We start from the raw sequence: 11,137 nt of genomic DNA on the forward strand, positions 1-11,137 counted from the left end.
GTGAAATAGGTTTGCTTTAGAGATAGTGACTGGTCAGTGGGTTTGAACTTGATTCTCTCTTATTCAAACACCTTAGCCAATATGCCACAGAGGCTCCTGCCCTTCAGTATTTTCCCTATACAGACATTATGGGTGTTGGTAGTGGTTGTGGATTTATATACAGTGTGACCCTATTTGGAAAGTTGTGAGGTGATTTTTCTTTAAAGTTGGACTATATGATTGCAAAAGTTTTTGTACATTTATATAAGAAGAGATGATCAGGTTTCCCATTTCTTTGCCATTTTTTTTTACTGGCATAGTGCTAATTCAGATTGGAAATTCTTCTCAGAGTATGTCCTTGTATATTTACATATGATGGTGTCCAGCCTTTGGCAGCCTGGTTTCCTTTTACCGCTAACTCTTCCAAACATAATTGCTTTGTCCAGTGAATTCCCCTGCATGACATGGCCAAAATAAGTGAGATGCAGTTTTGTGATTTTGCCTTCTAGTGACATGTCTGGTGTTATGCACACCAGGACTTGTTTTTTAGTCACCATTGCTGTCCAAGGAATATGCAGGAGCCTTCTCTAGCGCCACAGCTCAAATGAGTCGGATTTTCTTCCTGTCGTGCTTTTTTAAGGTCCAGCTTTCACAACCATAGGTAGCTAGGACAACACAGTGGAGCAGACTAACCTGTATTTGGTTGCCAGGCTAATGTCCTTGCTTTTATTCAGCTCATGTTCATTGTTGCTATGTGACCCAATGCAATCCGATGTTTTATTTCTGGGCTGCATTCACTGCTTTGAGCTCTCCCTGCTCTCCCCAGTGTGGTCATTAAGTGACCGAGAAGGTCATTAAGTAAAGTATGAGGTGCCTCACGGATGTGGGAGGCAATGGTAGGCCTAGCGCAGGCCTAGGCCTGCCTGTCCCAGGCCTTCCTCACCCCTGAAGCACCCTGTGCTCTACTTGCTGCCCCTGAGGGTCCCTGCAAGATTGGACCTATTTCCCACTCCACTGGGTCCCATGCCCTCCTTACCCACCTCTTGTCACTAAATGAACATTTATCTTTAGAATTAGAGTCCAAGAGCCCTGGACCTCGTGTGAGGGAAGGAGGGTAGGCCTCTATGTGCCTTGGCATCGCTGGCTGCATGGCTGCGTCCCAGAAGTGGGTGCTATTTTCAGAGTGGCTGCAATGAATGGTGCCCACTTTTGGGCCAGAGCCACATGGCCTAGGGATGGAGCAACTTTTGATTCAGCCAGGACAGTGACATTAGGAATGGCTATCTGCTTGCTCTGGATGTGGTTGGGTATTATAATCCATGAGACTTTGGAGTATTCCTGAACATACGTAATGCCCTCCATGAAAAGCAATACTGAGAATAATTAATTTAGAATACTGATATTCTAATCGTTTTATATTGTTTTTTTATTCATGTACGCAAAACCACTTTACTTTGTGTTTATTCTATGCAATGTTTATTATCTGTAATATTTAAAAATACAGACTGTGGTAGGCCATGCTTAGTAGCTATAAAAATGTGTTTTTTACTTGAAAACCTGGCTTCATTACTGCATGATGGCTCCAGTCTTCAAGATATTTTGGGCCGGGTATGGGTTTTTCCTATATTGTTCCTCCATGGTGACAAGTTCCAGAAGAATAGCTTTGTTGTAGTGAACTTGAAGAAGTTTCAAGCAAGAACTATATCGTACCATTAGCACTTCTTTGATTAGTACCCGAGAATGAACAGCAGAGGGATCTAAACACATACCATGTTACACTGAAGGAGCATCACTCTATTTTCTAAACTGTCTGAACTATATAGCCACAATCATTTTAAATATGTGTTTTTTAAACAGTCATAAGGCTTAAAAGAGATTAAGGAAACTAATAGAACCATTACCAGATTGCTTAATCCCATTGTGTAAGAACTCTGTATCATTAAGCAAGCTTTGCTGCCTAGTATTTTCCCAAGCTGTACCTGGCCCATTTTCCCACCACAGCTAGTCCTCAACTTAACAACTGTTCATTTAACAATGGTTCGCAGTTACGATGGACTCAGAATAAGTGACTTACAACTCTTTCTCAAATTTATGACCATTGCATCATCCCACAGTCATATGAATGCAATTTGGGGCCTTGTCCGAAACAGCTCACATTTACAACGATTGCAGCATTTTGCAGTCACATGATTGCTATTTGTGACCTCCTCAGCCAGCTTCCGACAAGCAAAGTTAATTTGTTGCAGTGGGCTTGAAGATTTGCTTAATAACTATGTGATTCACTTAACAACCGTGTGATTTGTTTAACAATTGTAGTAAGAATATTGTAAAATTGGGTCTTTTCAAGTGATGACTTGCTTAATAACTGCATTGCCTAGTTACCAAAATTCTGGTGCCAGACTTACAGAGACCAAAAAAAAACCCCAACAACCCCTCTTGCAAAAGTTAGTCCCCTTATCTTGTCACAATATTCTAGGATCAGAAAAACAAAATCTTGGCTATAGCTACAAAATGGAATTGTTTATGATACCAATTTTTCTTTGAAAGAAACAAATTTTCTCTTGTCAGATACTACATTACAGGGATGTAAGTTATTGCTCCACCATGGTGACCTTGAATGTATGTTACTACTTTCTTTGATGTATGTCAGCTGTGGGAATGACTAAAGTTTAACTTAGAATAATATTTTTTACCAGTCCCTATTCTGCTCCTGCCTCAAGGAAGCTCTTGAATTGCAAGAGAAGTGACTAAATTTCTGAAAGGGTCTCTCACCATACTTGGCAGAGCATTACCTTTCTTTTTGATGATCAGAGAGTTCTTTTAGGTTGGGTCCAATATTGTTTAATGTTTTGGAGACAATACCTATGCTGGAGAAGTGAAACAAATATATAAAAGAGCAAGCTTGTTCTTCCTGAGGCTGTAAGACCAATTAATAGGAGAAGCAAAATTGGAAAAAGGGCAATTTCCCATCCTTTCTGCTTGCTGGGCCTTAGTGTGGTAATAAGACTATATTTTCTTTTTACGTTAGCTTTTCACAAAGGATAAAATTAGTAGTAATGAATTATTTAGCAAATTATATACTTTTCTACTTTGGATAATAATTTTTCATTAACTGATGTGGAATGGCCAGCAAATCGGATATGTAATGTGGTAAAATGTTTTCTTCTGCAATATTATGTTTTGCCAGTGCATGATTTTTGTGTGAGTTTATTGCTTTTAGTCGTTTATTCTGTTGCGCTCCTTTCTTAGAAAAACAGCCCATGTATCCTTAAGTAAGATGTGCAGCATAGCCTAACTGCCTTGGTGGAGCAGTGGGCTAATGCCTCCTTAAGTAACACCAGCTGCCTGCAATTAGTGCAGATTCGCATCCCACCAGGCTCAAGGTTGACTCAGCCTTCCATCCTTCCGAGGTAGGTAAAATGAGGACCCAGATTGTTGGGGGCAATTAAGCTGACTTTGTAATAATGCCGCTTGGGGGGTGTATGAAAGCCCTAATAAGCAGGCATATACATAGAATGAAGGCTACTGCTAAGCTTGTAAGCCGCCCTGAGTCTTCAGAGAAGGGCGGGATATAAATGGAATTAAAATAAAATAAATAAATAAAATAATCTTACAGATATTTACTCAGATGTAATTCTCACATGAATCTGACTTGTTCTAATCTAAGTAGTTACTTACATAGAATTGTTGCCTTATGCTAATCCTATAGCACATTCTGTCATTATCTTTCTCATTTTGCAGACTGTGTCCATTCTAGAACAGAGATTAACATTAACAGAAGACAAGCTGAAGGAGTGTCTTGAGAATCAACAAAAAATTGCTCAAAGTAAATCTGTCTGATTCTCCCCCAAAGCTGATGAAGGCATTTTGTGTGAATGGTTTTAAAGTGAGACATATTTTATTAGAATAAACTGTATAGCTAATAATGTTTGTAAATACATTTTGGTTAAGATTAAACTTTCATTTCTTATTAAAAATGTGTTGCTTGGCTTTCCTGATGTCCAAAGGAGGAAATAGTGTTTATCTAGCAAAAACATTTCAAATTTTACAAAAACGAAATGAAAGTAGAAATGAATAGTTTTATTTTGAAACTGATCTTTTAGAGCTTGAAGTAGACCTGTTGAAATATTGTGTGTGGGTGAATTAATGCATATGGCACAGTGTGGGAGTTTTTCATTAGAAAATAGAAGAGGTCTCAGTTATAAATGTTCTGTGAACACTCCAAATTATTTTTTTAAAAAACATGCTTGGTGCTTTTCTTTTTGGAATCTCAAGTGCCAGAAGAACATCTGAAATATTATTTACACAGAGAGATCTATGCTTTCTTTCTCTCTCCCTCTCTCCAAGAAGAATCTCCCCAAAGCACCACGCATATCCTATTCACCACTTCCTTTTACTCCCAATATAAGAAAATTGTGGGGTAGGTTGGGCTGAGAGATGAGATAATCTGCTTAAAGTCATCCATTGAGCTTCTGTGGCTGAGGATGATTTTGAACTTGGATCTTTCTCATCCTGTCTAACTTCTAAATGAATACACCATGCTGGTTCACATACTTCTGAATATGTTGAGACTGAAAATATTAAGCTTCTCTGTTTAAAAAAAAGTACATTGCTGTTGTATTTTAATCTTAATTTCAACATTATTTGTCTGGTTATCAAACATTAGAACCTTTAATATATTTTCTCTATTTGTCTGTTTTAGCTCTGTATGCTTGTTCCTAGTCATAGATTTATTTGCTATTAACTGCCTTGTCATACCTCTATTACTGATAAGCGGTACCTGTAATTATTTTCCCTTGGAAAGTTCATTAATTTGATGTATTTTTATATGAGTGTAGAAACCCCTAATAGAAGCTGAAAAAGAAAAGGCACAGAAAAAGGAAAAACATAGAGAAATAGAAAAGAATAAGAATATAGTAAAAAGAAGACAAATATTTAAAGTAATGACTTCCTGCCTTCATCACAAATATAAACAATTTTAATAATATCACCTTCTCTTAAAATACAAAGAAGTATCTTCTTCCCATATCCATCGTTGATTTTTAAATAAATCCATAAAACCTCATCATTTCAGTCCTGATATCAGCAAAAATCCCTAAAGGGTTACCAGAGATAATGTATCTGTATTTGAGCCTTGATCAAATAAACCAACTTTATATTCCTTCCTTTTATTTTTAACAATCTTTATCTTTACTCCTTTCAAATAAGCTCCTAAAATTTGGGTTGTTTTTTTAATTTTGCCTTTGTCCCTTCTCACAAAATTCTTCAAAGCTTTAACAAGCTTTTGTAGATCCAATATGGGAAAACTATCCAGATCGCTCTCTTGATTTATAATTTTCACATCCCTTTAAATGATTAAGACATCAGTTGGTTTCTTTTCTGTGTCCAATATAACATTTTTTCCATGTCATTCTTGTAGTCTGTCATTTTAAAATCCGCTTTCATTTGCAGGTAAGTACATTTAAAATTATATTTCTGTACTAGATATATATTAATTTTTGTTACCCTTCTGCCTGTGGGGGTATTTTCACGTAGTTCTGAATATCCATACAGAGGTTCATTGAAAGGCCTCATCCAAATCATTTGTTGCCGTACCTTGGTTGTTCTAAATGGCTGGGGCAGTACTGTGTTTCCCTGAAAATAAGATCGGGTTTTATCTCTCTCTCTCTCTCTCTCTCTCTCTCTCTCTCTCTCTCTCTCCAAAAGAGGCATCACATCTTATTTTCAGGGGTTGTCTTTTATACTCACCTCCGGCACTGACAGCCCCACCCAGCTGGTCCACTTCTTCTGCGGCTGAAGGAGCAGCTTCATTCTGCAGCTGCATTCTGGCCTGCATTTTGCAGTCAGGCCTTTCCGGAAGGCCTTTGCAGCTGAGTTTCGAGCTATGGATTGAATCACAGCTATGGATTGAATCCATAGCTCGGTTCTTGGCTGCAGAGGCCTTCTGGAAAGACTGAGAAATGCAGGCCTGGCTGCAGAAGACATCAAGGAAGAAATGGCCTGGTAAGGAGAGGCCTGGCTGCAAGGTAAGTGGGTGTGGGGTGTGTAGGGCAGTTCCACCCCCCCACCCCCATCCTAGCTTGATATTTAGGTGTGTGCCTTGCCCCAAACCTAGAGCTTATTTTTGGGCTTATATTAGGTCCACCCCCAAAAATCAAGCTAGGGCTTATTTTCAGGGTAGTTCTTACTTTCAGGGAAACACGGTATTTCAAACTTGCATTGAGAATAAGCCACAGGCACTGAAAAGTCCATGTAATTTATACCACTGTGAGAAGCCCAACCACTATATCTGTAACCTAAGGAATTGAAGCGCTCACCAAGAAGTTGCTCAGTTTATTGAGGTGTGCTTTGATCTCTTAAGTTTCCCATTAGGTAACAAAGTTGTAGATGAAGTAGCAATAAACCTGCTAGTAAGAGTGCATATAAAGCTGGTGGTCTGCTATCATTATTTTGACAATCTATTGATAGTGCTTTTTTCCCTAGGTTTCCCTTTTAAGATGAGTTCTCTTTCATTTGTAATCAGTCTGATCAATATAACTTTTATGCATTATGATCACAATTTTAATTAATACTCATAGTTAGTTTACACATCTTGCCAAACTTTAGTTTAATTATAGTTTGTTGAATCAGTCATACGGTTCATACAGTACTCTAAACCCAGAGTCAAATTGCATTTTGACTTAGTGCGATGTGTCAATTCAAGGACATCAGTAGCTTCAAATAATATTCCTAATCAGGGAGGATCATAAATACACTTATTCCTTGCATGTAACTTCATGAAATAGCTGCATTCCTTATCTTGCAAACTGCTTTTTCAGGAAACAACTCAATAGTTGTCTGATGCAAATTCCTGACTTGTGGCTGGTTATGGAGCAGTTTGCAAAGAGTTAAGGGACTTTCTTGGCATCTTGGAGGCCAATGCTAAGCCAAGTTCTTAAAACAGCAGTTTAATTTGTTGCCATTAACTTTGCCAAACATATGACCTCACTAAAGTTTTTAGTAACAGCTCTTTTCATTTGGAATACTCCCTTAGGGCCTGAAGCAAAGGAATATTTTTGGCTCTTGTGGGCATGGAACATGTTAAAATGTACTCAAATTCTGTGAAAAAAGCAGTGTTTAAGCAATGCCCACTTTCCTTCCTGTCTAGGAGTTTAAACTAAAGCAATGTGGTTAATTTGTAATTATATAGTGCTGTATATTTCTTTCCATATGAAGGATGAAAAAACCTACATGTCAATGATCCAGGATGAGATATATGGTAGTTTGTCTACTCCCATTCTCACAATGACAGTGTAATCTGGTAGTAAAATGACCCCCGTTTTGTATTAGGTCTAGTGTTTTCATTCTTTTATCTAATTTAGCTTTTTTCTTACTTTAGCATGAACAGGTATTTAAAAATTATAGCTATAGTTGATGTGTTGGATGACTGGTTATGGGGAAAAGGGTATTCTGGCTTATCAGAAAAACATTTTGATGTTCAATGACTAGGCCATCCTTCCCCAACTTGAAGTGTAGTTGAAATTCCGGAAGTTGTTATTCCAACACTATTTGGAGGCCATCAAATTGTGGAAAAGTGGAATAGGCAATACAATCATCACAGTTATAATTACCATAATTTGACTCTTGGCTACAGAACATTGCCTTATAATTAAAGAGAAAGCACTGGAGAGACATGTTTGGATTCTTGTTCTATATCCACATAGTCATTGTGAGCACAACTATCTTTAATTTCCATATGCCTCAGTTGCTCATTCTGATAGGGATAACCAGTAATTTTGTACATATGTAATATGCATGAACTGGTCTCAATATATATTTCCAAGAACAGATAAGAATAGCTGTTTAAATACAGAGTTCTTGTTAATTTCAGTTCCTCATTTTCTAAGCCAGCCTTAAATTCTGGGTTTAACATAGCCTTTTAAGTTGCAAAAAATCATTCCTACCATTGTTACTTTAACACTGATAAAATTCTTACTCAAATAAGCATTCAGGGTAAATGAAGAATCATACGTGTTTTAAAAATGGGGGCTTGCCTAGAAGGAGCAAAAAAGTTGACCCAGGCAGCTATATTTCTGATATGGAAACTCCCTCTGAATGTAAACCTTCAATATGGGATTAGATTTATAACAAATATGCTTTATGGTGGCTTGCCCGGAATACTTATAGAGGCAAACGTTACCAAACATGGAGGCAGAATTAAGCTTCATTTTGAGCAAATCCTAGACAGAGTGCTAAGCAACACTGGAAGTAGCTGGACCTGATTGCCGTTTTATTCTCTTACGGCAGGGGTGTCAAACTGCTGCCCTGCGGGCCGGTTTCATCATGCAAAGGCTGCACCCACCCCAGCTCCGGCAAGGCAAAACAGTTGTGATACATCACAACACGTGACGTGATGTGGCGAGTTTGACACCCGTGTCTTACGGCATTGCCGTAATGTGCCAGGGAAAATTAACATAGGCATAATTAGCTTCTTAGAGCAGGAAGGCTGGATTTGGTATTTACTACTGGGACTCCTCTGGGTCGTTCACTCTCAACAAAGATCTACCTAATATTGAACATGTTATTCTGCAAATTTAAGTTAGAAGGGTTAAATTGCTCCACCAGACTCTTTGTTTCCTCTCCTAGCATCTGCTTAAAATCTTCTTTCTGGGCCGTTACAGCAGAGAAAATTAAATCTGCATCAGTTCAAGAGATTGGGTCCACACATAACTGCATGTGCAGTTGATTAGTTTTCATGGCTAACAATAAACTTGGAATGCTTGCTTCATTCTCACAAAAAGTAGATTTAAGTCCCTTTTTCTTGATTGTGCCATTCTGCCCTTGCACCATTTCTTCTTTAGTTTCTCCACTGTGGCAAAGAGCCACCGTAATAATTTCCCCACATAAATGGTTTATATGTGTAGTTCGACCACTGAAAGAGTTAACCGAGTAAGTGCAGTGCGGGTTGCTTGAATGAAGTTCAGCATTGCTTCACTTCCCTTTTGCACTCCCTCGGTGAGTATTTTTTTAACAGCTGTCTGGGATCTATTCCATTCAGACTTCCCCTAGTATGGGCCTATGAAAACATTCAGTCTCGTACTCTCAGTAAAGTTTCCATTGTCACACCCTTTACGGGAAAGAAAAGGAAAAGAATCTAGAATGCTTCCATTTAATATGTAGAATATCTTCTGCTTATCCTAGTTGAATGAAGGTAGGGCAAACCTATCAGTACCGGGCTGTGACCTCTTCAGAACCCGCCTGTGCGACACGTGGGTCAATTCTTGCACGTGCAGCTCAACTTGCACGAGTGGCGGGCCAGTATGCATATGCATGCAATCGCAACTCAACTTGCATGCGTGGCCTGATTCCCCTCTCTCTTCCCCCCCCAGCCAGGCTGTTGCTCCACAATACTTGAACGCCTTTGCTATTGAGCTGCTTAGTTGCAAATGGCTCTTGAAATACAAGTGAAAGAAAGATGAAAAACTTATAGCATTAAAGCAGAATTTTTCTTTTGTAATAGTTGTTAAATAAATGTAGCCAGCAATATTTTTAAGAGAATATGAGGACAACCAGCAGCAAGGTGGATGGACTCATTGACAGTGGTGATGGGTGCATTTTTGGAATACCTGAAGGACCTGGATAGGGATTGTCTTAGAGACAGATTGCCATGGAGAATAGCTATGTGGTTGCTAAAAGATGACACTGATTTAATGGTAAATAATCAGCAACAGTCTACTGATTGCTACTAGTCTGCCAGCAGCCTGGAGTTTTCCCATCCTGGCTGCTGATACACTAGTGATGTCAAAGCCTCCATTTGCCTTCATTTGTGATTCTCAGTAATTTAGTGTCAGGATCATATTCTGAACTATAACATGAAAAGCACTGGCCCCTTGTGGCTGAAAAAAATGAATTATTAACGTGATCATATAATAAATGTATTACAGAAACCTTCAGCAACAATTTAGCATGGATCCCAGTTAAATTACCAGCTGGAAGAGCAGAAGTTTTTGAAGCATGTGTGGGAGAAACACCGTCAAATTCAGATTTTATGCAGTCTGAGGAAAAGACAACCTTTTCTTGTTATTGCCTCAATAAAAAGAATGTTCCCCTTCCATTCAATAGATAAGGTAAAGGTAAAGGTTCCCCCGCACATGCGTGCTAGTCGTTTCCAATTCTAGGGGCCGGTGCTCATCTCCGTTTCAAAGCCAAAGAGCCAGCGCTTGTCCGAGGACGTCTTCGTGGTCATGTGGCCGGTATGACTAGATGCCAAAGGCACACGGAACACTGTTACCTTCCCACCGTAGTGGTCCCTACCATGAAAATGGCCCAAGCTCTGCTAGATTTGTGACGGGCCTCTTTCTGAAGTAGCACATTCAGAAGTTCTATGTCTGTACATGCACCTAGGAATACACAATCAGAGGATTTCTGGCAGATTTCTCTGCCAAAGTGTCAACCCTATCGGGGATGGTCAAGGTCAAGAAACAGACATGAGGAGGATTCCAGGAATGGTAATTAATCATTGTGTATACCTTAACAAAATCTAGAAAGCCCATCCCAAACTTTCACTGCCCCCATTCAATGACAACAAGGTCACGCCTTCTGCTTTCCCAGAGTTGTCTTCTCTCTCTCCTCCTTCTCAAGACCAGAATTAAATTTCTATGCACCAAATGATCTAGGCCAGCGGTGGGCAACCTTGGCTCTTTTATGACTCGTGGACTTCAGCTCCCAGAATTCCTGAGACAGCTGGCTCAGGAATTCTGGGAGTTGAAGTCCACGAGTCATAAAAGAGCCAAGGTTGCCTACCCCGATCTAGGAAAACAATGATCTGGCCTTGGTTTATTAATCTTCAGAAGACAAAGACCCGTGAGTCAGTGTGTGTATCTAGGCATGTACATTTTCATTATTTATATGTATGAGCACAGATAGATCTGTTAGCCCTTGATTTCGGTTTGGGGGCATTTATCAACGTGAGGCAATCTGTGGCCCATGAGAATATACCTCTGAAATTCAGTGGCAAACAGGTATTTTTGGACAATGCAACGTTTCCCTATTTCTGGACCAGAATAAAAGGACTTGGGCCTAGAGGTTTGGCGGTGATGTCTGTGAAATTCTTACTCTGCAAGTAAATGGCTGAGCAGAAAATTAAAGATCAGATGAGACCTTTGTCCAACCTTCTATT

The 11,137-nt window shown here is 39.2% G+C and overlaps 1 protein-coding gene across 5 annotated transcripts in view; it reads left to right on the forward strand.

Moving 5' to 3' along the window:
• POC1A (POC1 centriolar protein A) overlaps positions 1–10,066 on the forward strand; it is a 30,094-nt gene extending 20,028 nt beyond the window's left edge. For 2 of the 5 annotated variants that reach the window (XM_081321709.1, XM_081321708.1), the window contains exon 12: positions 3,721–5,088. In XM_081321709.1, coding sequence (XP_081177835.1) covers positions 3,721–3,819 — 99 coding nt within the window. In that variant the 3' untranslated portion in view covers positions 3,820–5,088. Of the gene's footprint in view, positions 1–3,720; positions 5,089–5,398; positions 5,431–5,685; positions 5,772–9,902 lie in introns of those variants that run through there. The other 3 variants (XR_014025676.1, XR_014025677.1, XR_014025678.1) reach the window with 3 other exon arrangements.
• Positions 10,067–11,137: the final 1,071 nt, after the last annotated feature.

Source organism: Vipera berus (assembly GCF_964194415.1).
Source record: "Vipera berus genome assembly, chromosome: 2".
NCBI lineage: Eukaryota > Metazoa > Chordata > Lepidosauria > Squamata > Viperidae > Vipera > Vipera berus.